Source organism: Ambystoma mexicanum, chromosome 11 (genome assembly GCF_040938575.1).
Source record: "Ambystoma mexicanum isolate Mex_15411 chromosome 11, UKY_AmexF1_1, whole genome shotgun sequence".
Lineage (NCBI taxonomy): Eukaryota > Metazoa > Chordata > Amphibia > Caudata > Ambystomatidae > Ambystoma > Ambystoma mexicanum.
The window spans coordinates 138,498,597-138,524,863 of NC_090934.1; the positions used below are offsets into that span (position 1 = coordinate 138,498,597).

General features: G+C 45.3%; 1 protein-coding gene across 1 annotated transcript in view; it reads right to left on the reverse strand.

The window, feature by feature from the left end:
• The window catches only part of SF3A3 (splicing factor 3a subunit 3), a 373,604-nt gene that overhangs the window by 169,907 nt on the left and 177,430 nt on the right, over nucleotides 1–26,267 (reverse strand). The window contains exons 12-13 of the mRNA XM_069622664.1: nucleotides 14,392–14,461; nucleotides 13,812–13,976 (exon numbers count right to left, since the gene is read on the reverse strand). Coding sequence (XP_069478765.1) covers nucleotides 13,812–13,976; nucleotides 14,392–14,461 — 235 coding nt within the window. The remainder of the gene's footprint in view (nucleotides 1–13,811; nucleotides 13,977–14,391; nucleotides 14,462–26,267) is intronic.

Sequence of the window (26,267 nt, forward strand, 5' to 3'; positions counted from 1 at the left end):
GCGGCCTTCCGAGGCCCAAATCCGTCGTGCAGCAGCCGGCGGTCGATTTCTTCTCCAGCCGGCGTCGAGTTGTCGAAGTTCGACGTTGGGGTGGGGAAGGATGTCAATAGATAATTATTTTGAAATTTTTAGCAAAAGTATGGCTAAGGCCAGGGGACTCCGCAAAATGCTTCCGACCAGTACGGCGGAAAAAAACAATCTGAGGATCCTAGACGCGCGAGGGATCTTGGGTACAGTGGACGTCACACTAGGGATAGTATTACTGGCACGCCCTGTGTCGACACCCATTTTCGAGTTTCGAAAAACAAACTAATACTCTGCAGCTTCCACTAGATGTCGGCCTATGCACAGCATAAGCAGATTCCACAAGCTTCAGAAATATATATATATCTGCTTAGATCACATGCTCTGCATAGTCCGACAGCTAGTGGTAGTCAGAGTATTACAAGATTTATTTTCAAAGCTTAAACTGACATCGACCGAGCGCGTCAGTAATATTATCCCTAGTGTTACCTGTACTGTAACCATTGCCCTTCACGCGTTGTCCCTCAGCTTGCATTTGTGACGGACTTCGATGGCGGAAAAAAAAAAAAAAACAGTTCTCATCCAGGCCGATGCCTTTTAATTAGTTGAAAGTTTACTTGTAGACTCCTCCTTTCCTTATTGTTCGCTTGCCGCACAGCCAACAGACTGCTCAACGGCTTTCAACGAACAACCTCATCGACGACTTGACTAATCGACCAGACGCGGCCTATACAGGCCTCTTCGGGCTTCCACTCTTACAGTAGGGAGAGGGAGGGGAGTTTCTTCATACTGACCTCTATAGAGAATACACATTCTGTTATCCCCTTTACAATCTACCCTTGTAAAAAATAATGTCAAAACTCCCTTTAAATGTTGCCATACCCGCCACTGAAAATTCCTGTGGAAGGACACGCACAGAGTGTGCAATTACTGTCGCATGAGGGATCACCCCGAAAAAGTTAGCAAACCGTTTAACGTTTTTTGACCAAAAACCCTAAAGGAATGGCGCACCAAACACTGGACTGCTCACACCATGCAGGCCGAGGCCTCCATCGACGTGACATAAGACTCCAGCAAGGGCAGTATCATGAGTGAAGTCAAAGGTGAGCGGGGTTCGTCGGAAGCCCATGTGTGGTCCCCTAACTCCAATAAGCTGGCCGTCAGCTCTGTGATTTGGAAGTAACCTGATGGCCAGAGCACACACAAACCCACAAACACTAAAAACATACCCTACGGTCGACTTTCGACGGTTCCGTCTGTTAGGTAAGAATTGGTGCAGTCACACTGAGCCTACACAAGGCTGATCTGATTGGTATTCGGTAACCCACTGTCTGGTATAGGTCTGTAGTAAACAAGTTGGTAGTGGGCCTATTTCAAGAGGGGTAAATGTGAGCTGTACAGCTGTATAGAGGAAATCAGTCGATGCAGATAACTAAGTAACAATTACACTCTGAAGGTTTGTTATACATAGATATTTTTTTATTTTATCTTTTATTTTTATTGGTTTATACAAAACCTTTAAAAAAGACAGCACCGAAGAACATCATACATTTCCATACAATACTACGGCTGTCCTCCCCAAAGTTTCAATTTGGGGAGGACAGGACACTGGCAACACCAGAGTTAGGCAAGGATGTATGTAGTAACCCTGTGGGAGACTACACAACTCGTCCTCTTGGTATTAGGTAACCCCACCTACTGGTATAGGTCTGTACTACACAAGGTGGTAGTGTCACTGAGCAGCCACTTATCTCAATAGGGGTAAATGTGAGCTGTAGCATCGAAAATTCACCAATACAAGTACCCAAATAACACTTACACTTTAGGTTGTCTAATAAAATGATTTATTTATTCACCGGTCAGTTTTAAATAAGCATTCTTTAAAAAGGGCAATGTGCAACAATAAAAATACACTTCAAATTACTTTCTCAGAATCAAGGCAAAGCAAGTAGATACTCTTTAGCAATGCTTCATACACAATTTCTACACCCTGAGGTGACTTCACCAACTAGGACAGTATTGGCAATTATATATCACTTTTGTACTTGGTAAAATTCTAAGGTTGTAAAAGAGGAAATGTTAAGGGGAGGAAACAGGTTCTCAAATCATGTGAGCACTTTTAAAATCCCCCAATGAAGACTAGAAAACCTTTCCCAGCAATACTAGTTAAAAACCAATGTGCCACTTATGAGGGACAGTTCGAATCAAAGTCAATGGGTTAGAAGAGCCTGCAGGGAGCCAGGACAGCCAAAGTCAATTTGAACCATGTCTATGGACCGGAGGCACTTCTTGGATAGCACAAATGGCTTGCACAAAGTTAGAGTTTGTAGGAAATCACTTTTGGGCCACAAGCTGCTAGGCTTGTGAAAGTCAGAACCGAGATCAACTCTTCAAAAAGCATCTACTGCAAGTCTCAGATAAAAGAGGTAAGTACCCCTGAGACAGTACCTTTGGTTAGAAGAAGAGGATCCAGCTGGCGTCTGTTCTGGTTGCAGGGATGCAGATCCTGGGTTCCTGGGCCTCAGTCGTGGGGACAAGAGGGAGGACTCCTGCACTAGTTTGAAGGTCGGCAGCAGCTACACGCTCTTTTCAGTTCAGCAGCACTTCGCAGTTACAGCTACCGGCAAATGGCAGCACCGCAGATCTTGGACACTCGATAGGCTTCCTTCGCTCCTTGAGTCTAGCACTCTGATGAGATGACTCGAGCTTGGGTCGTCCTGCTTCGGGAGCGTCCTCCTCGAGCTTCGGTATGACTTAAAGACGATGCACTAGACTATGGATTTCTCGACCCTGCCACTTGGTTGCAGAAGCAGCAAAGTAGTACAGCCAGTTTGGGAAGGTCTTCAAGCAAAGTTTGTCTTGGGGTTCGTTGGTCCCTGTTAGGGAGAATTCAGAGAAATGTGCTAATTCCTCTCTACCTTATAGACCCCTAGCACCTTTGCTGGATTTGAGGACTTTTTGATTTTCAACATGGAGAGAGAGATCATTTTTCCCATTCATGTACTTTTCTGTGATTTGGACTCTGTATTTCTTTTGGTTTTGGAGTCTGACAAACTCCATAGGCATCATCTTTTTACATTGTGGCACACATCATCTTCAGTGCAGTGACACAGGTAAGTCTTTCAGATTTCCTCAGAGCAGTGAAGTGAAATTCACTTTACTTACATTTTGTAACTTTCTAGACCCAGCATACACCATCTTACAATAGGGTGCTGGAGGGGTTACTTAGTATCCCCCCCTTTGACTAGTTTCTCAAGTACCAATTTTAAGTTACCCTTTCTACAATTAATGACTGTTGGCAGTGGTTTACTTTTAACTACCGTGGTGTGTAGTTACCACGGGCTGCATTTGTAGCTGCAGTAAAGCTGTCATGATGCCTACTCCCGGGGAATCAGACCAAGTCCAGCAACCCCGGAAGCAGGCATTAAGTTACCCCAAGCAAGCCCAACAACCCCCGCTAGGGGCTATTTGGGTGCAGTCCTGGCGCCTATGGCGAGTCAGTCCTGGCGCCATAAGCGCCAGGCTCATAGATTAAAACTTACCTGATGCAGACCATGCTGCAAGAGCTCCAAGCCAAACGAGGTTTGGAAGGGACTATTTTACCTAGGGACTATTCTCTTACTCGGGTGGGGCTGGGGAGGAATACTTACCTGGGACTACTTTGGAGGCTATTTAAACCACACCCGAGGAGCAGCACACGCTTCACGTTGTTCTGCATCCAGCAGCGTAACGCTCACCGTGCCTGCAAGTCTGCATCCGGTCTTCTGCCACGCCCGCCTCGAGTTTGGAGCTCCTAGAAAAAGGGAGAAAGAAGAAGAAAAGGTTAGAACAAGAGCAATACCTTTGATCCTTACCTGAATTCCCGATCCATCGCGCCTTCGAGCTGGAAGAAAGAAATTATTTTATGAGCGTTGCCTCGCCTGCTGCAGCGCTGCGCTGAACTCACCGGCCTTCGCAGCATCTTCACATTTCACTGTATCCTCCTGCATGTTCCCGCTGCACTCCGAGAAGACAAGAACAGCAAGGTGAGCCAAGGGAATACACAGAGGAATACCCCCGATAGACTTACCTGATTTTACCACCGGGGGTACTATTCTTCTTCACGGGTCGGCGCAGCTTACACTGCATCCTAGCCGAACCCCGGCCCCTAAGGGGCACAAAAGGACAGCAAGGTGAAACAAGGGACTAACAAGGGGAACCCTCCTCACCACAAAGGACTTACCTGATTTTACCGCTGCAGGCATTATTCGAGACTTCATACTTTCTCTCAGCGCCTGAATAAGGGAGAAAGCAACAGGTTACATATGGACATTATTTTATCGAACTGTGTTGGATAATACAAATCCTTACCAGAACATTACCGGTTGCCACAAGGAACTCTTCAGTAGGGTCAAGCTGCAACCTGCAAGGAATCGGACAAGAGTGAAAGTCAGGCATTTGAACTCTTACGAACTACATACTTACAGCGTCTTGCCGGGAATATCGGAGTCAATATTGTCCTGGAACTCACCAATTCCTTCGAGCCAGTGAAGCAACTGGTTATCTACGCGCCCATGCACTCAATGCAGGATGGAGAGCTCATCTTTTCAAATCATCAGGTGAGACTATAAGAGGGGACATCAAAGGTGATCTGTGGGGGAGAACAGCAGGGTGGGGGGGATTTACACTCAACTCCACGGGTGGATAATTCCCTTCCTCCATTTACAGAAGAATATTCCTACGGGCAAAGCAAACGAAGCTAGATGGGCCAGTCCAGTCCGTCATCTCGGCCCTACGCGTCACAATGGTGGAGACCGCAGCAGTCCAGATCGACGCCTCTGTGGGAGCCAGGTGAGCGTAACAAAAGCACCCTTGGGAGCCATTTTTTCAAATGGTACTGGTCTTTTTTTGCCATTTCTGTTGGAAAGGTCCTTCTTGAGATTTACTCTGCGTGCCAAACCAGGTTTGGTCACTTTGTTCGTTTTGTCTTTGGCGGGATTCATGAGTGAAGCCCGTCTCGCCTCTGGTTCCAGAGTGTCTGGCAGGGGCAGGAGGTGAGGGAGGTGCCCAAAACTCCCTGTGCTTAATCCCCTTGGTTATAGGAATGCACTCAAAGGCGACTGTTCGGCTGGATGTCTGGCAAGGACAGCCACCCTGCTGGGTGACTGACAAATAGGCTGGAATGAATGGGAGAAACATGCATAAAAGACGAGGCTTTGTGGCTTGGAAGGCAGAGTCGACCACTGGACGAAGGAATACGGAGAAGAACTTGGAAGAGACGCCTGCTGCAACTCCTGGACCGTTGGATTGCCCGGTGCAGCCCTGAAAGGACTACTTCTCCCCCTTGAGTTGGTGAGACCAGTCAACTCAAAAGTGAACTCGTCTGGACATCCTCTCGGAGCTGGCTTTACTTCCTTGCTGCTGCAAGAACCGAAGTGCCAGGGAGAGGAACACTAGATTGGAGTGCATCACTTTTAAGTGGGACCCGAGCTGTTGGAAGATCCTCCGGACTCCCAGGAAGCAGGACTGACTGAACCTAAGCCACCTCAACATAGTGTGGACCCCAGAAGCAAGGAAAGTCTAGAGTGGTATCCGAGAACCCACGGAGGTGCCATTTGCTGACACGCGAGGAGCTGAAACCGCCAAGTGCAGCTGAATTGAAGTTTACCCTTTGCTGCTGCTAGACCGTCCCAATGCAGTCCAGGAGTCCCCAGAAGTCCTCCCTCTTGTCCCCATGACTGAGCCACAGGAAAAACATGATCTGCAGAGCTGCACAGGAACAGAAGCCAGCTGGAACAATTTCTTCTTACCAAAAGGTACTGTAAAGTCTAAGAGAATTTACCTCTTGCTGTGTAGCCTTACTTGTTCTCAGTTGAGACTTGTCTTGGTGGCTTTGTAGACTTGCTTACAACTTCTTTACCTCACAAGCCTACACAGCTTGTGGCCCTACATTGATTCTACTTCTCTACAAAGGCTTCTAAAACATTGAAAAAGACTTTTACTTACCTACAAGAAGTGCTTCAGCTCACCTAGACTTTTGCCCAATTGACAATGGCTGGTCTGCCTCCCTGAATGACTCTTCCTCCCTCGGATTGTGTGTTTTGCCTTCCCTCCAGGAAAGGGATAACTTACTTTGCATTGGGGGTTTTCAAAAGTACTCATCTGCTTCAGAATATTTGTGTGATCTCTTGTTTTATTCTAATAACCCTTTTCTTTGACACCCTTCTCAGTATTGCTCTGAATATACCAGTAATATATTAATGTCCACAGTGTCCTAGTTATTTAAGTGATGTAAGGGCGTAGGACGTGTGTGCGCCATCCCAAATGGGTAGTTGCCGATTTAAAGAAACTAAGAGTGTGTATTTTGGAGTGTATTTGTGTATCACTATCTGAAGAAGACTTATTCAAACCAACTTAAATACATTAATTGTTTAATCAAGAAACCTTGAGTATAAGTGTTTATTTGGATACTGGTCACTGAATCTGTGTAACTCACATACTGCTCACATTGGCCCCTCTTGAGATAAGCCTGGCTGCTCAGCCACACTACCAACCTGTGTAGTTCAGACTTATACCAAAGGTTAGGTTCCTATTGCCAGGTGGTCAAGGTTGTTGTAGTGCACCCACACCAAACCTTGCCTAACAGTCGCCCCAACTCAAGGGAAGAAGTCCTCTGTTCCGGGGCTTCTCTAGTCAATTAGGAATTGGAGCTTCAGCACAGCAGCAGGGCTTCACCGGGCAGTTCAATGGTCCAAGAGGATGCAGCAAGCTTCTCTTCAAGATTGCTTTGTCGGATGTTTCGTCCAGTGGTCGACTTGGTCTTCAGTCCAAGAATCCTCGCCTTTTATGCAGGTTTCTCCCATTCATGCACAGCCTAGCTATCACTCACACAGCAGGGTGGCTGTCCTGCAAGAACAGCCAGCCCGCCAGCCAATCAGGACTGGGTGATTTCACGTTGCCCTGTAGACTAAAAGGACAGGGAGTTTCAGGCACCTCCCTCGCTTCCTGCCCTGCCAGACACACTGGAGCCAGAGGCGGGTTTCAGTACTGAAGCCCGCCAAAGGCAAAGCGAACAAAATGGTTAAACTTGGTTTGGCACGCAGGGTAAAACCCAAGAAAGACCTCTCAAACAAGAAATGGCAAAAAAAAAGAAGACCAGTGCCATTTTGACACAATGGTCACCCATGGCTGCTATACTGCAGCCGAGTATTAAGCCTGCGGTAAAAATTCACAATGGTAGGAAAATTAAACCACTGCTACCAGCCATTTAAAGTAGTGAGGGTAACAAATATTACATGAGGAGGTAGGAAAGATGGGGTGTGCTGGACCTACATAGGAAAAAGTTAAGTAAAGTAAATTTCACTTTACTATTTTTGGGAACAGTAGTTAACCCAAGAAAAGGTATTTAAAACTTATGAGAAATACAAAGGACTTGTGACTAGGGATGTAACGGTATACCGTTAAAGATACCGTGAACCACTTAATTGAACAATAATAACCGTCACACTGTTTATACCGGTATACCGTTTATACTGTTAACTGTGCTTTACAATCTGATTTGGAAAGGCTGCAGTAAGCAATTGCTGCGCAGTCTTGGTCTTGCACTGTTGGATGTGCCATCTGCCAAGTAGTTTCAGTTGGAGCAGTTTTTAATGCCATTCCATAAACCACACGTGTCTGACCAGACACAAAATCAGTATGTTAGCAATAGGAAGAATAAATACAGTGCCAAGAAGGAAAAAGAGCTTACTTTGGGATGGTGGCTTTGGGCTTTATATATTTATAATGGATAATGTTTGCTAAACATATGACAATGGGGGATTTCCCTGGTTCCATCATTGAATTTACATATAAGTCACACTGCGAAATTAACTCATCTCTGCGGTTATTCCCTGCTGCCATACCAAAGGGTAAGATGGCCGTAATTACTGAACACCTTTTGGCCCGCAAGTAAACTAAAGGCTGTAACGTAAAGAGTGTGCGTGTGTATGCACACAAGCGTATACTACCATCAGCACCCATTGATCTGTGGCATGCAGGTTATAAAGATGGCAACATGTTCATCTTCACTAGTAGCCAGTGGGGAGCTAAAAGCCTAAATGACCACTTAAGAAAAGCTATCCAGTTTGCATTACCAGTCGCAGCAGGCCCCCCTCCTCTCCACACGTGTGTTTGGTGGAAGGAAGAGGTGGCATTTCAGTGGAAAGTATGTTGAGAAGCCCACTTCTGTCCCTGGGTGCCTGGTTTTGGTTGCGATGATAAACCTGACAATATATGACCTTTTAGAAAATATTTGCTAATATTGGTTAACTCCACCTGCTATACCGCGATAACCATGATATACCGTCATTTGGCAAGAAGGTTATCGTACCGCCATAAAACTAATACCGTGACACCCCTACTTGTGACACTGCACTGAAGGTGCTGTGTGTCACCATACAACAAGTAGATCCCTATGGAGTTTGTCAGACTCCAAAAACAAAAGAAACCGGAATCCAAATCAGATCAAAATACATGAGAGAGTGAGAAAAATGTCTCACTCCTTCCAAGTCCTAAAGTCCAGCAAAAGAGTTGGGGTCTCTAAGGTTGAAGGGAATTCGCACAGAAATGAGAATTCTCCCCAACAGGTTCACAGTATATGTCAAGACAACTAAATCTCCCAATGAAATCTAGACAAGCTTTTCCCAGCAATAACAGTCTAAAATGAGTGCATGTTGCTGGGTTGCCCTAGGGGCTCCCATTTTACTTTCTCTGGCTAACCTAGAGAGAACTACAGTTCCCAAGGGTAGAAAGGATCGTTGGATCTCTTTAACATCTTATTTTGTGAAGCCAACACACCCCACCTTTTGTGGAGTGCTGGGGAAATGCAATGCATCCCCTTTCACACTAAAACTAACAATCCTGTTACAGGGACAAGCTAACCTTCAATGGCCGATGGCAGTGATAACTTGTGTTCATTTGGTCCACCTTTACCGCGGGCTGTGTTTACAACTGCAGTAAAGGTACCCAAGGGAGCTCATTTTACCAAAAAGGCCCCACCCTCTTCTTTTTTCACCATGTTAGTGTTTCTTGTCCTTTCTTGTTCCTTACCCTTACATCCAGGGTGGGAAATTCCTTTGTGCGATTTTTATCTTCGGCAGGAGTCCCCTGGACTCCCTGCCCAGCCTCCAGTCCGTCTATGAAGGCAGGAGTCCAAAACTCCACAGCACTTTGTCGTCCTCCTTGCCTCAATGGGGACAAATCCCAGTGGGGGGCTGGCTGTCCCGATTTGACAACCAGACCGCCCCTTGTTGGAAAATGCAGGGAGAGAATGCAGAGGTTGTGCTGTAGTTCCTTTAAATACTGCGAGCCTAGAAGCTTTAGACAAGTCGAACACAACAGAAACCGAAGAGGATGATGAAGGAAAAGCGGCAGAGACCATTTCCAGCGACCGGAGAACCTGCTGTGTAACCGGAGCCTGCTATAGCCCTTCCTTACAATCGACCTGGGGACTCTGAAAACGACGACCCTGACCCAGAGCATGGGGAGACCCACTAGACTCAAGAGGACCTGCATTTTGAGCCATCCCATGTGTTGCTGCGACCTTGCAGGGCTGCAATACCCTGGGACCTCGAGCCATTGTGCAGTGCGCGGTCTTCCGAATCTCACTGAAACTTCGTGGGTATCCTTGTGAATCTCCATAGACACGAATAGTCTGAAAAGTCCCCTCACCAGAGTGCTGGACCTTTGTAACGACAAGAATCTGACTGCGATATTCTGTCTTCTTCGGTGCTCCTGTAAAAGGCGCCAAATCCACAGAACCGTATCCAGCAGTGAGGAAAACCTTGCTTAGAGACTTCTCCATTGATCCCTGCTGCAAAGTCCCTGTTTTCTGTCGACACAAGGAATCCACTGACCAGGTTTTTGGCTGAAGATTCTGAAGTCCTCTTGCTGCAAAATCATCTTCAATGCTGTGGTACTATGTTGACTTGGGTATGTACTTACCTTCAGACTCTTCGGATTCCTGTGTAATTGTGGGGTGTTTTCTGTGATGGGGAGGCCTCTCATCCAGTGCACCCAGTCCCACTGCTAGAATCCTGCTACGGTGTCTTCTGTGAAGCCCCTGGACAGCCTTCTAACCCTAGAAATAAAATACTCACCTGTTCACCCATTCTTCCTAAGGAACTCTGACTTTTGCTACTAAAGAACCTATTTCGACACTGTCTGTTGGTCACTAGATCCTAGTGACCTTCTGCCACTGATAACACTCATGCTCCAAGAATAAGGTAAAGACTTAAGGATTGGGCCTTTTGCCTAGAAAAGAAGTGTTTAAAAGTTACTTACTTGAAAGAGTTAGTTGGTAACTAACTTTAAGAGTAAACAGTTACAAAAAGTTCTTACTTACCTTGGATGTGTGATGCACTATTCTCAAAAGTATGATTAACATCTTTCTTTCCTTAGATCTGTTTGCCATTCCAAGAGTAGATGTAAAGGTATATTACTCGCCTGTGATTTGGTTGTTGTACACCTCTTATCAAAAGTAATGTGTTGCTTTCACCACATTATTCCCGTTAGGATAATTGTACGAGTGTCCCCCAACTGGGTCTTGCTTCCCCTGTCTAGCTGTTAGCCTGTTCAGAATGTCTGCATTAGGTCTTACCAACCTAGAATAACTGAATCATTAAGTGCAGCATTGGGTTTTGCTTTCGCTGTGCTGTTTAGACAGATACAAAAAGAGTCTTGGGTTTATACCTGCCCCAAGTTGCTGATAGCTCCTTGAAAAAGGTATATAGGTTTTTACTCACCTAGTATAAATGTGTATTAATACAAAAGCAGTTGTAGGTTTTTACTGTACCTAGAAGGAGTGTTCCACTATTCACAAAACGTATACTGTTCAGTTGACTGATTATGTGATTTGTTACCGAGTGTCACGGTACAACTGGTAGGGTCTACTACACTTGAATTACTTATTTGTAATCTGAAAGTAACCATTGGTTTTTACTCCCCAAATAAGGTTTATGCTTTGGTCTGTGGACCTTCAAGCATAGTGTTGTGTTTTTATAAATGTGATTACATATAATGTGCGATACTACTCATGTATCTCTAGATTTATCTGGGCCTACTTGTATTTAAATAAATCATTTCTTTCACATACATAAGTGTTTCTTTGGACCATTTTTATTACAATTTAATTTGTACTGATTCTACAGCACTCTCTCCGTCCCAACATAAGCCTGGCTGCACTGTCTACGCTACCATGAACTCAGGTGGTACAGCCTTATACTAAGAATGGAGTCTTGCACGGTCTCAGTTGAATGGTTTTACTAAGCCCTTAGTGAGACTTCAGAAAAAGGATCCTAACACAGACTGTGGGTTCCTGAGCCGCAGTCGTGGGGAAAAGAGGGAGGACAGCTGAAGAGCTCCTGCGGCGGGACTTTGGAGGTCGTCAGCAGCTACGGGCTCTTTTCGGTTCCGCAGTACTTTGCTGTTTCATCACTTAGTAAAAGCACCGTCGCGGATCTCCGATACCGGTTGGGCTTCCTTCACTCATTGGGGGTCCTGCACTCTGGTGAGGAGACTTGAGCTCTGGTCGTCCTGCTTCTGGAGGGTCCTTAGGAGACTCCTGGAGCTTCTGGCAGGATTTCAAACGTTGCACTCGGCTAAGGATTTCTCGACCCCTGGCACTCGGTTCTTACAGCAGCAAAGAAGTACAGCCAGTCAGGGAAGATGGCCCAGTGGCGTTCTTCTTGGGGTTATTTGGTCCCACTAAATCAAGGGAGAAGTCGTCCCTTCCAGAGCTTCTCTTCTCTGTGGAATCAAAAAAGGAGTTTCAGCACAGCAGCAGGGCTTCACCGTCAAGTCAAAGGTCCAGGAGGATGCAGCAAGCTTTGTTCAGGGTTTCTTCGTCGGGTGTTTCTCCCATGGTTGACTCTGCCTCTAGTCCCAAAACCCTCACCTTTTAAGCCGGTTTCTCCCATTCATGCACAGCCTAGATATCACTCACCCAGCAGGGCTAGCCAATCAGGACTGGGTGCATTCAGGCATTCCTAGAGACAAAAGGACAAGGACAGGGTTTCGGGAGCCTCCCTCACATCGTGCCTTTCCAGACACATTGGAGCCAGAGGCGAGCTTCAGGACTGAAACCCGTCAAAGGCAAAATGAACAAACGACTCAAACCTGGCTCAATGCACAGAGTAAAACACAAGAAAGAGCCCACAAACAGAAAATGGTGAAAAAAGAAGAACGGGGCCATTTTGATGATATTGTCACCCATGGGTGCTATACTGCAGCGGAGGATTCAGCCTGCAGTAGAAAAGCACAATGGTAGGAAAATTAAACCACTGCAACCAGCCATTTAAAGTAGTGAGGGTAACATAAAAAATGTTACATGAGAATGTAGGATAAGGGGCTAATGGGTAACCCCCCCCCACCCCCCTACCCCCCAACACTCCACATAAGATGGTGTGTGCTGGGCCTACAAAAGAGAAAAGGTAAGTGAAGTCAATTTCACTTTACTATTCTTGGGAACTGTAATTCACACAATAAAAAAGGTATTTAAACCTTATGAGAAATTTCTAGGATTTCTCTGACACTGCACTGAAGGTGCAGTGTGTCACCATACAAAAAGTAGATGCCTATGGAGTTTGTCAGACTCCAAAACCAGAAGAAACAATCCAAATCAGGTCAAAACACATGTGAGAGAGAGTGAGAAAAAAGTCTCACTCCAGGGTTAAAATTAAAAAGTCCTAAAGTCCAGGAAAAGAGCTGGGGGTTTGTAAGGTTGAAGGGAATTAGCACAGAAATGAACATTCTCCCCAACATGTTTTCGTTTAGTAAGGAACACACAAAAATGACAAGAAAGCTTTTTTTTTTTTTTAAGAAAGCTCTGAAACGTTTGCGTCTATGAGTATTGTACATTGTATTGCTAGAACGCAATAATACTTGCATTTTCCAATTTAATCTCCGATCTATTGCATATGTTGACTCTTCCATTAGTCGGGGGCATATGGTGTGGCTGGAGAAGAGGGCTTGAAAGGAGTGTACACGTCAATATAAATGAGCCTCCCACAAATTGAAACAATTTCTATCTAGTGCCCTTTAAAAGACTAACAGATGACTGCTGTCTAAATTATTGCAAATGGGTTTTAATCATTCTTTTGCCCATTTGGTTGCATTCACTGTGAAGGTTCTTTTGATTTTACTCTTGACAGAGGCAGGGAGACTTTTGGCACATTGTTAAAGTTAATAAATTAGCCCTATTTTCGTTAACAGGTACCAACTAGGAGCAATGTCAGTACCCAGATATACATCATTGTATGCCCAATTAAAACTCCTCCATGCCAAAGGCAGGTGTAGCGAGTACATTATGAGCCTAGATTTGCATACCAATTGTTAGGATAAAAGTCCCAAGTTGTCATTTTTTATTTTGCCCTCATTGCTGAAAAGGTCTTCCATAATAGTCTGCATCTAGCAGCTTACTTGTGATGTAGCCACGTCTTGCTGGGAGACCAAGAATGTGTCAGCGTGCCCGAGGGTGCCATTGAGCCCCAAACCTGGATCGGCACCAAACAGCGCAATGGCATGCAGTTACTTTCTGACACACAAAGTGCATGTTTTTTCAGTCATCTTTAAGAAACCGTAGAATCCAACAAAAGCTAAAATTTGATCTCTCGCAAGTGCTGGCTCACCACACCATGAGGCTAACAGCATTTACAAAATTAACTTATGAAAACTTGAGACCCAAATATGCTTCTAATGAAAATTACATCACAATGGTCATCAACCCAGCAGACCCTTATTCAATTGCTGCAAACAAGGTAAATGTGCACCTTGCCATCCCATCCCAGGGGAAGATTTTTGGGATTATAAATAATTTCGTTTTCTTCATCTTCACTTTCACTCTCACTGATCTGTTCCTCCTCTTCCTCATCTCGCTCCTCCCCCGTACGGGCCTGCTTACGCTGAACATTCTCATGGGTGAGATGCCGCTGTTCCTATGGTGTAGGGAAAGACAAGCAAAGAGGACAAGTAAAGACATGTGACGTTGAAACTGTTCATCAACCAGGCAAGCAGTATGGTTTGGTTTCTCGTCTGTGTTCTGTGATAATGGAGACAGTTGCAACCACCAACTGCTTTAACTACCACTTTAAAGATTTTTCAAAATCTTTTGCTATAATGAGATAAAGAAATTAAAAAACTTCAAAATACAGAATTTGGGGTTGGAGGAAGACTAGCACAAAGATGAACATACATGTCCATTAGAGTGGACATTTAAAGGTATTCTTTTTAAAATTGAGATACGAGTTGAACATGCTTCTCTCTTGAATGCCGAGGTGAGTGGGAGAACAGATTTTAGAACTCCAGTTAATAGAATCAGAAACATTTCATTGAAAAGGCTCATGCATTTACCCCAAGAACTTCCACATATTCATAGACCTGAGCCTCCAGGAAAGCAATATCTTTGTTCCTTTCCATGTCCCTGCACAGAAAAAGAAAAACTTATTAGGGCACAAACATTGTAAAGTTGCAACAAACTAAAAACAAGGAATTCCATCATGATAAAAAGATGCACAAGGAGAAAATCTGGTACCATTCTACACCATAAGACCAAGTAAAATGCCATCAACAGTGTTAGGACAGTTATATGAAGTCCACCTAAATAAGACTTTATAAGACTTACCCTGAATCAGAGTTATAGGTTTATACTGTTCCTAGAATCTGTTTCACTAGATCAGAAAGGTTTATTGCCCAGTTGATATTACTATAGGATTTATTGCTGAGCGTCATGGGACAACTGATAGGGTCTACCACCCTGGTATTCCTGAAAGTAACCTAAAACTAACTATTGGTTTTGACTTCCCTAGAACTCCCGTTAGGTGTTATATGCTTCGGTCTGTGTACATTCAAGCATAGTGTGTTTTTCAATAATGTGTTTACATGATCTGTGATCGTACTCATTTCCCTTAAAGAAGTTTCTGGCCCTACATGGATTTAAATAAACCATTTATCTTTATAATACATAGTGTTTCAATGCTTTTATGGACCACTTGTATTACAATGTCTATACTGATTCTACAGCCCTCTCGCCCTCCGGAGATCAGCCTGGCTGCTCGGTCTACACTACCCTGAACTCCAGTGGTACAGCCTTATACTAAGAGTGGATTCTTGTACTGCCTCAGTTGAATGGCTTTACTTGGACTTTAGAAAAACTGACCCAACAATCTTACTATTCTTGGGAACAGTAGTTTGCCCAAGAAAATGTATTTAAAAATTAAGAGACGTCCAAGGGACTCTTCAGTGGCACTGCACAGAAGGTGCCGTGTGTCAGCATGCAAAAAGCAGATGCCTATGGAGTTTACCAGACTCCATTAAACAGTAAGAAGTCAAACACATCCTTGTCTGAAAAACACATGAGGGAGTGGGGAAAAAGTTCCACTCACTCAGGAGTAAAAATTAAAAAGCCCTGAGTCCAACAAAAGAGCTGGGGCTCTCTGAGGTTAAAGGGAATTGGCACATGTTCGGTAAGAATTGGTACAGTCACACTCTGTGAGACCACACAACACTTATCTGCTTGGTATTCGGTAACCCACCTTTTAGTATAGGTCTGTATTACGCAAGTTAGAAGTGTGAATGATACCAAGCAGATAAGTGTTGTGTAGTCTCACCCAGTGTGACTGCACCAATTATTACCCAACAGTGTTGGCATGTGCTGGGATACATGCGTATTGCATTACATTGATTATTGATAAACACTGTCCAAAGGAAATCATCCAGTAGGTTTGGTTTAGCCAAAGTAAAGTGTACTTATTGTATTTTACACAAGAATCAAAACCATGGCCTGCTATAGAGGACTACTCTTATGTTGCAAAGAAAAGAATGGGCCTTATTTGTAAAGTAAACTTGATTTAATACAAAGGTTGTGGGACCACAAGAATGGCTCCAGAGAACCTATGTCCACTTCTAACAATATTGTCTGAGAGGGAGGATGATGAGGGTTTCTGAGGAGTAATATGAGGGTTCTGATTAGGAGGAGTTAGTTCACCCCACTCTCCTTCTCCTGCCTCTACCTTACCTCCTACCATGACTTCTGAAATGACTCGGGAACTTTATAAACGGCAATTCCTGTGGAAACACAATTTGAAGATCTGGGAAAGTGAGAAAAAGTATAACCAATCTGTAAAAAACAGGTTTCTGGACCCTTCTGTTTCAGGGTCTGTTAGGCAAGATTGTATGTAGCATCCCTGAGGGAGACTACACCAGCCCTGTCCTCTTGGTAATAGGTAACCCACCTATTGGTATAGGTCTGTACTACACAAGTTGTTAGAGTGACTGAGCAGCCAGACTTCTCGCAAGAGGGGTAAATGTGAGCTGTAGAGATGCAACAGAGATTCACAATTACAAATATCCAGATAACACTTATACTCAAGGTTTTCTAGTGAAATAATTATTTATTTAACAGTAAGTTTTAAATAAGCTTTCTTTAGAAAGGGCAATATGCAACAATAAAAATACACTTCACAACACTTCCTCAGATTTAAGTTAAGCAAGTAGATACTCTTTTGGGATGTCACACACACACACACACACACTTCGTACACCTTGAGGTGACTTAAATTACTAGGACACTGTGGACATTGATATATCACTTTTTTTCACTTAATACAATACTGAGGTTGTGGAAAAGGAATAGGTTAGGAAAAAATTAACAGTTTCTCAGAGCATGTGAATACTTTACAATCTCCTAATATAGTCTAGGTTAGAACTTTTCCAGCAATATCACTTAAACGTATGCACCACCTATGAGGGACAGTTAAAACCTAAGTCAATGGGTTAGAATAGTCTGCAGGGAGCCGAGACAGCCAAAGTCACTTTGCAAAATGTCTATGGAGCGGAGGCACTTCTTTAGATAGCGCAAAAGTCTTGCACAATGTTTTAAGAGAGCTTGTAGAAAAAGAATCACTGCTGGGCCACATGCTGTTTAGGCTTGTGAAGGGCAGAGCTTCAAGCAACTCTGCCAAAAGCAGCTACTTTAAGTCTCCAGTGAGAACAAGCAAGCTACAGACAAAAGTGGCAAGCACCCCTTCAGTCCAGACAGTACCTTAGGTTTGAAGATGATGATCCAGCTGGCTTCTGTTCTGGTTGCAGTCTTGCAGATCCTGGGTTCTTGGGCCTCAGTCGTAGGGAGGACGTCTGTAGGACTCCGGCACTGCAGTTTGAAGGTCTGCGGCCGCTACAGGCTCATTCTAAATCAGCAGCACTTTAGCACCAGTGTGGTTCTTGGACACTTGATGGGCTTCTGGGGTCCAGCACTGTTGAGGTGGCTCAGGCGTGGGTCGTCCTGCTTCGGGAGGGTCTCATGATCTTCCTGGAGCTTGGGTCTGGCTTAAGGACGATGCACTCGATTCTGGGTTTCCTAATCCCTGGCACCCAGTTCTAACAGCAGCATGGAAGTACAGCCAGCAGGGAGGGGAGGTTCCAGCAAAGTTCATCTTACAGTCAGTTGATCCCACCAAACCAAGGGAAGAAGTAGTCTGTTCCGGGCTTCCCTAGTCGATGCGAAGTTGGAGCTTCAACACTGCAGCAGGGCATCACCGGGCAGTTCAGCGGTCCAGGAGGGTACAGCAAGGTTCTCTTCCAAGTTATTTCGACAGATGTTTCTTCCAGTGGTTGACTCTGCCTTCTGTTCAAGAGACCTCACCTTTTATGCAGGTTTCTCCCTTTCATGCACAGCCTAGCTGTTACTCACACAGTAGGATGCCTGTCCTGCAGCCAGCCAATCACCACTGGGTGCATTCAGGTAACCAAGGAGACCAAGGACAGGGAGTTTCGGGCACCTCCTTCGCTTCCTGCCCTGCCAGACACACTTGAGCCAGAGGTGGGTTTCAGCACTGAAGCCCGCCAAAGGCAAAATGAACAAAGGCGTTAAACCTGGTTTGCCGCGCAGAGTAAAAACCTAACAAGCAAGAAATGGCAAAAAAACGAAGACCGGGGACATTTTGACAAAATGGGCACCCATGTGTGCACTACTGCAGCCGAGGATTCAGCCTGCAGTAAAAACGCACAATGGTAGGAAAATTAAACCACTGCCACCAGCCATTAAATGTCATGAGGGTAACATACACATATTTACATGAGTAAGTAGGAAAAGGGGCTACTAAGCAACACCCCCCCCTCAGTACTTCCACATAAGACGGGTTGTACTGGACCTACATAGAAAAAACAGATAAGTAAAGTAAATTTCACTTTACTACTCTTGGGAACAGTATTTAAACCTTATGAGAAATCCAAAGGATTTCTCTGGGACACTGCACTGAAGGTGCAGTGTGTCACAATACAAAAAGGTAGATGCCCAAGGAGTTTGTCAGGCTCCAACACAAAAAGAGAAACAGAGTCCAAATCAGATCAAATACGTGAGTGAGGAAAAAAGGTCTCACTCCAGGATAATATATTAAAAGTCCTAAAGTCCAACAAAAGAGCTTGGGGTCTCTAAGGTTGAAGGGAATTAGCACAGAAATGAGAATTCTCCCTAACAGAATTCCTAACAGAATTCTCTGGTATTCTACGTCTGCAACTGCCAGGCTTCCAGAATTGGTGATTCAGGTGACATAGTATGGCTGAAAACGTTTGACCTCACCTGTAAAATGTTTGGTCTATGTGAGAATGATAGAATACCCTGGGTTCTTTTTAGGCTTCACAAGAGAGACTACCAAGTTTTCTTGGATTTGCATGAAGTGGAAAGAAGTAACTGGTATAGGGCAAAAGAAGCTCTCATAAATAGATATAAGAGGAAAGCTTCTAAACCCCTTAAGGGACTCTAAAGGTGGGTCTGATAGTGCCATCTCATCCCTTAAGAAATCTGTTACTACCGAGTACAGCAGAAAAGCTATAGTCTTTGGCTCAGCTGAGCCCCCTTGTAAAAAAAAGGTTGAGGCTCTTAAGAGGTTGCCTTAGTGGACCCCTCATCAGATATAAAAGGCATTAACTACCACTCTAAAGGGCACTTGGATGTAGCACCCATAACTTGAAATAAGGACTGAGCATCTAGTCCCACAAAGCTCGTGGTCAATCCTGTGACCCCTTCTTTGGCTAAGGTGACTGAGAGTCTTGAAAATCCATCTAGAGTGGAAGTGGTTCACCCAGTTAGCAAGAACTATAACACTGTATAAATACGTTGTTAAAGTCACTGATGTGACTGCCTACAGTTGAACCTGTGTAGCAGGTCCCTTTGAAACCTCACAGACAGTGGAGGGAGTCCTTGAATCTCAAAACCTGGACTCGCGGCCATCTGCTGTGAAAGCAATTCCTAGGGCTAACAAGAACCTTGGTGTTCATGTCACACACCGTGTGTGGTGTATGTCCTTTAGAGTAAAGGCCCCTTGATACGATAGATTTATAACGCGCTTAATACCCAGAGGTTTCCAAGCGCGGACCCGGGGATCGAACCTGTGGTGCTCCGTGTTGTCTTGCTTCCAAGGCGAGCACATTGCCCCTGAGCTATCCTTCGAGACATCTGAAGAGGCTGAACCCCTTGAAAACCCACATAAAGTGAAAGCGGGTCCTAAAACTCTAAAACTGGGTAAAGCTGAAAACCCATCTACAGTGGAGGTGATCCAGATGGATGTAAAGAAAGTAGGCGTTTTAAACAAACCTAAGAGGGCAAGCAGTGTCCTTGACCCAAAGGTTGAATTAGGTTTTCTCCTTTAGTTCACAGTGACCAGAAGGCCTGAAAAAATGAAATATAAAAAGCAGTACAAGAAATCTAAGAAAAGCTTTCTTACTAGGCCGGCTGATAAAAAGCCTTTGACTACAACTACTCCACCAGGAGAGCTGGATAGGTGTTGCAGAAAAGCCAGGGTCTCCGTTTCAAGAGAACTCTAAATCTGTGGAATCCTCTCCAGAGACCCCACTATAAGTCCTTAGGTTAGTAGGGCAACCTCTAACAAAGGCAAATCAAAATCTAGAATATTAGGTAAATGGGAGCCTAAACAATGCTCTACCATTTCAAGTCCACTTGTAAAGTCATTGACCCACACTACTTCTGAGGAAGAGGTGGATAGACAAGTTTGAAACCTATCTAGACCTTTGACTGGTAATTCTCAAAACTGGTGGGAATATAGGAAACCCAAGTCTAAGGCTAAACACCTTGAGACTGTTTGATCTTCTGCTGAAGACTTCAGTATAAATCCTAGTGTTAAAAGGGAAACCTCTAACCAAGGTAAAGCTAGATCCAAGAGGAAGTGGGAGCATGTACAATGCTTCGCCACAAGCACCCCAACTAAGATACCCGAGGCCCAACCTGCTCCAGAAGGAAAGGTGGTGAGGAATCATGGGGACCCCTCTAGGTGTCTGAGGTTTCTTTATAAGAACCCCTTTAAAAACTCTACTGTAAGTTCAGAAGTTGTCCCAACCTCCGAGGGTCTGTTAACTCAGATCCCCTATCGATTATATAAGAGAAATGTGCCCAACAATACTTATAGGGCATAAAGTTTGCAAATGATAACTAATATTAAAAAGGTATCACAGCAAGAGTTACAAAAAGATTGCTGGTGGACTCAGCAAACCGTTTTAACCGCCTTAAAACATGGGATCCATCCTGGCGAGGGTTAGATCCTCCTGTTTCTTAGTCTGGGCGGACGAGTGTTGGGTAAGATTTTCATAGTAATGATCTGACCTGTGTCAATCCTAGAACATTTTTGGTTTACTGGTGGATTATTTTTCCTTATACCTCAGCGAGTGGGAACCTTTTTCCACACTCAGTCTTTTACTCTGTCACTTATTAGACTCTCCATAGTACCTTTAAAATATGTTATCTTCAACAACATTTGGCACATGCTGCCTATTGTTGCTGGGTTGCCCTTTGGGCTCCCCTTTTAACTTTCTCTGACTAACCTTGTGAGAACTACAGTTCCCAAGAGTAGAAAGGATCTTTGGATCCCTTATACATTTGTTAGGGAGGATTTTCATTGCTGTGAAATTTCCTCCCGACTTAGAGACTCCTAGCACTTTTGCTGGACTAAGGAATTTTTAATTTTAACTCCTGAATGAGTGGGACCGTTTTCCCTGATTTGGATTTCATGTTTGAATTGTTTTTGGAGTCTGACAAACTCCATATGCATCTGCTTTTTGTCTGGTGACACAGCATCACAGTGCAGTGTCACTAAGAAATCCTTTAGATGTTTCAAGGTTTAAATATCTTTTCTTGGGTGAACTACAGTTCCCAAGAATAGTAAGGTGAAATTGATCTTTCTTACCTTACTTCTTCGTATGTCCAGCACACACCATCGTATGTGGAGTGCTGGTGGGGAAGGGGGTTACCTAGTAGCCTCTTATCCTACTGTAACGCTCACCTGATTCCCGTAGAGGCGCCGGTCTTGACTGGGCATATACCGTATCTTCTAAGGTGATGTGTAACACACGGCTGGCTCTTTGGGCTGGACCGCTGTGCACTGTATGTCTGACTTGAAGGGTAAGGTGTCTGCAGATAGAAAATATGGGATTAATGAACTGGGTTATTGAATGTCTCTCTCTTCTTCCCTTTCTCTTCTCCTGTAGGACCCCAAAGGTTAACGCGCTCACCTTAGGTAAGTGAACGCCGTGCTCTCCATCTGCTTCGGAGCAGGGTGCTGAAACCAGTTTCCTCACTGGATAAGGGAAGCAGGCCTCTTGACTTCAGAGGACTGCTGTCCGTCGTTTTCTTCACGCACGGTAAGTTTCGAGTAATTCAAATGTCTTTAAAAGTCTTTAGTAATGTTGTATCTTGTTTTGCAGGGTTCCGGCGATGGCGAAGATGGAGCCCATGTGATTAATAGAAGCGCCTTGAAGCACGTAAGTAAGCACTTGCTGCCTGCTTCACGGCGCGCTCTGTCTTTTTCCTTTGCAGGTATAAGTTCGGAGTGGCTGCAGGGTGCCCGAATACCCACTGGGTTAGATGTGAAAGGAGTAATGGCTCGTGAGTATTTAAGTTCCCCAAAGTCTTTAAACGCACCTTGTTTTATCTTTCAGATGCGGGATGCAGCGCCGAAGGCCTCCGGAGCGTGCGCAGAATTGGTAAGCTTTTGTCTTTCAGATGCCGGAATGCAGTGCGAGGCGTTGATGACAGCCGATGGATCAGGTAAAAGGAGCGCTGTCACTGAAGACCGTAATGCTAACCTGTTCTTTCTTGTCTTTATAGGTGTTGCTGAAGACTGGATTCAGGATGGTAAGCCTTTTTCCTTAGGCCCAGGATCAGATGCAGAAGACACGATGAGCGTTCTGCTGCAGAGGATGCAGAATAACAAAGCAAGATTCATCTATCGGGTGTGGTTTAAATAGCCTCCTGTAGTGCTTAGGCGTCTCCTTCCACAACCACGCCTAGGAAAGAAAAGAGTCCCTGCTTTCCAGAAGAGTTCCAGGGTTCTGAACCTAGGGAGTGGCTCCTGCCCCACCCAACAGGAAAAGTAGTCCCGAACAGAAGAGGATCAGAGGCTCAACTGGCAGGTAAGTAAGCAGCATGGTCTGCCGCAGGTAAGTCCACCCAAGCATTATGAGCCCGGCGCTTCCAGCGCTGGGACTGGGCACATTTATGAGCCTGGCGCCACCGGCGCCAGGACAGAGTCCAAAAGGTCCCAATTGGGACCGGTTGGCGCTCGGAACCTGGGTTATGGGTCTGCTTCCAAGGGAGTTGGGCAAGTCCTGACCTCTTGGAAGCAGAGATCATGACACCTACTTTCTCATGTAACATTGTTACCCTAATTACTTTAAATGGCTGGTGGCAGTGGTTTAATTTTGACTACCAGTGTGCTTTGCTAACGCAGGCTGAACCCTCAGCTGCAGTACAGCACCCATGGGTGTCCATTTGGTCAAAATGGCCCAGTGTTCTTTTAGTGCCATTTTCTGTTTGTGAGGTCTTTCTTGGCTTTTAATATGTGCATTGATAGATTTGGGCCCTTTGTGCGTTTTGCCTTCGGCGGGCTTCAGCCCTGATGCCCACCCCTGGCTCGTGTGTCTGGAAGGACAGGATGTGAGGGAGGGTCCTGAAAATCCCCTGTCCTTTGTCTCTAGGTGTGCGTGATCGAAACCAGTCCTGATTGGCCAGCTGGCTGTCCTAAAAGGACAGCCACTCTGCTGTGTGATTAACAGCATAGGCTGTGAATAAATTGGAGACTTGCTTAAAAGGCAAGGGATTGGAGACTAGAAGCAGAATCGACCACTGAAAGAAACATCCGAAGAAGAAATCGTGAAGAGAAGCCGCTGCAACCCCCTGGACCTTTGAATTGCCCGGCGAAGACCTGCTGCTGTGCTGACTTTTCATATCAACAGAAGTTCCGGACAGACGACTTCTTCCCTTGGTTAAGTGGAACCAACTAACCCAGAGACAAACTCTACTTTGGCGAAATCCCAGACTTGCTGTCCCTCTCCCTTGCTGCATAAGCCCAATGCCAACGGTCAAGCGTCCCTAATAGAGTACAACGTCTGGCGCGGAACGAAGCCAGACAAAAAAATCTCCAGGTGCCTCCCAAGGATACTCCAGAAGCAGGAAATACTGATCCAGCGTCTCCTTGCCCCATCGTTCCTGGACTGTGGTGAGGGAAGTCCAACCAGAGATATTCGATATGCATCAGTGCTGTTTGTGAAACGCTGAAACCACAAAGCCACTGAATCGAAGAGAGAGCCCGTAGCTGCCAATTACCTTCCCGAGTACTGCCACAGGTGCCCTCCAGACGTCCTCCATCTTGTCCCCAAGAATGAGACTCAGTAACCAGGGACTGCTTGGCTGTATCAAGACGGAATCCAGCTGGAACACTTTTCTTCTAAACAAAGTCATTGTTTTGGGCTCGGGGGAACTTACCTTCTTGCCTTAACCCGTGCTGTCTCACTTGAGACTTGCACCTGCTTAACTTTGAGTTGATTTCAACTGCCCTTGCACAGGCTTAACGGCTTGTGTTCCTACAAGTGATTTTCTGAACTAACTTTGTGAAATACTATCCAAGAAGTTCTTTAGAACTATAGACTTTGTCCAAATGGCTGTCCTGGCTCCCTAAAGGCACTCATCTGAATCCATTGACTTTGGCATTGCTTGTCCCTCTATAGGTTGTAGCTTATTGTATACGGTTCCTGCTGGGAAAGGCTTACCTAGGTTTCATTGGAGGATTCCGTTGAACTCGCATTGTAAGAAACCTTTCTATTTTTACTTAACCCTGCCTTCCTGAATCTAAAAAGTATATTGGTGTTTATATTAATGCAATACTATCCTTGTAATTGAAGTATCTTTTTTGAGTAGGAGGGCTGGAGCCCCCTCCAACCAACCCACCAGGACCAGCAGACCACCGTGGGCCCGTGCACCCCCAACCCATCAGGACCAGCAGACCACCGTGGGCCCGTGCGCCCTCCACCCACCAGGACTAGCAGACCACCGTGGGCCCGTGTGGCCCCCCACCCACCTGGCCCATCAGGATCCGTACATGTGCCCAATAGCACATCCATAGTGGCCAGCACTGCAAAGCAGATCCGCACACGCCGACATCAGAAAATTCAAAATGTCGGGCGCGATGCGGCCTGAAAACGGGGCTCGGCGTCCGACATTGCTAAGCAACGCGCACCGCCGCTAACTCCAAATCCTTACTTTACTGCCCAACATCTGCCGGCAGGCGGAAGAGCCGGCCATCCAAAGGCCATATTATGGCCAACACCCCTGTTTGCCCCCGTTCGCCGCTGGCCGACGCAAGACAATATCAGAACCCTGCCCTATGAACATGCCAATGTAAGTACCGTTGTAACTTGTAACTCAAGCTACTGGGACTCTCAAACGTAGGTGCCCCCCCACCCCCTTGTGTACGCTAGCATTTTGGTCACTACTGCATGTATGTACTCCAGTCTCTACTGTATGTATGCATTTCTAGCCTCCACTGGGACTCTCAAACTTAGGTGCCCCTCCCACTGTGGCTGCATGCACTCTAGCCACTACTGTATGCATGCATCTCTAGTCACCACTGGGAATGTCAAACTCTTGTGCCCGCTGCTGTGTATGTATGTATGTATTTATTTTAGTCACCACTGCATGCTAGCATTGTAGTTACCACCGGGATTGCCAAACTTTAGGTGCCCCTTGTTATTGTATCCCAACATGCGCATCTCCAAGACTTACCTTAGATACACACACTGTTCCTTACTTTGGACTATTCTAACCATTACTACCGCAATGGACCACACCTACTCTACACCTTGTAACTTGCAGGACAGAAACATGCGACTTAGAGCTAGGTTGCCACTACTTTATGACCTAAAAAATAAAAGAACTAGACCATCGGGCCCCATACCCACTCTGACTGCCTTTAACCCTAATTCAGTCGCCATAACTGCTGAAAGATGTCCCAAAACACAGACCAACCCTCTTCTTAACCTGAAGAGATCCAAACACCCCAAACCTAGACAAATCCAAAAAAATATCACAACTCCCACCCTATTAGGAGCCCTTATCAATGCAAGGTCCCTCATAGCACATAACATGGAAATCGCCGAAATACTCGCTACGGATAAGCTAGATTTCCTGGCTGTCTCTGAGACCTGGCTCCACGATGCCAGAGGTCCCGCACTTATGATTGCTATACCAGATAACTACAATATTCTCAGAGTCGATCGGCCCAACTCCATTGCTAAAACCACGCTAGCTGCAAGACTCAACTCACCTCCAGTAATGACTTCTTGCGAACTACTCTCAGCTAAAGTACCTATTTCTAACAATAGTACACTAACCATTCTTCTTGTGTATAGACCCCCAGGCACTCTAGGTAACTTTGAGGAAGATCTTTCCAGCCTCCTCACTAACATCAAAGACTCCACCGAGCTCCTACTACTAGGTGATTTCAACCTGGGATTTAATGATGTTGAGGACAAACAGGCTCAGTCTATCCAATCTATTCTAGTCGATCATGGCCTCTCCCAAAAAGTCTTCGCCTCTACACACATAAAAGGACGCACATTAGACTGGATAGCCAACCGCAATTGCGCCACTACCATCTCCAACATAACACCCCAAACCTGGACCGACCACCACCTCATCTGTTTCTCATCTAATATAGAACCGCCAAAATTAGCTACCCATGAAATAGCACCACCCCTGCCAACTAGAAGCAAAAAAGAAATCAGTGTTGAAAAACTCCTCCCACTCCTCCTACCAGCTCTTACCACTAGTGCCTTCAACTCTGACCCAAATACGCTAGTTGAGACATTCAAGAAAACCATGTCCAAAGCCTTGAATACGAATGCCCCTATAAAACTACGTAAAATCGCACACCAACACATGGTTT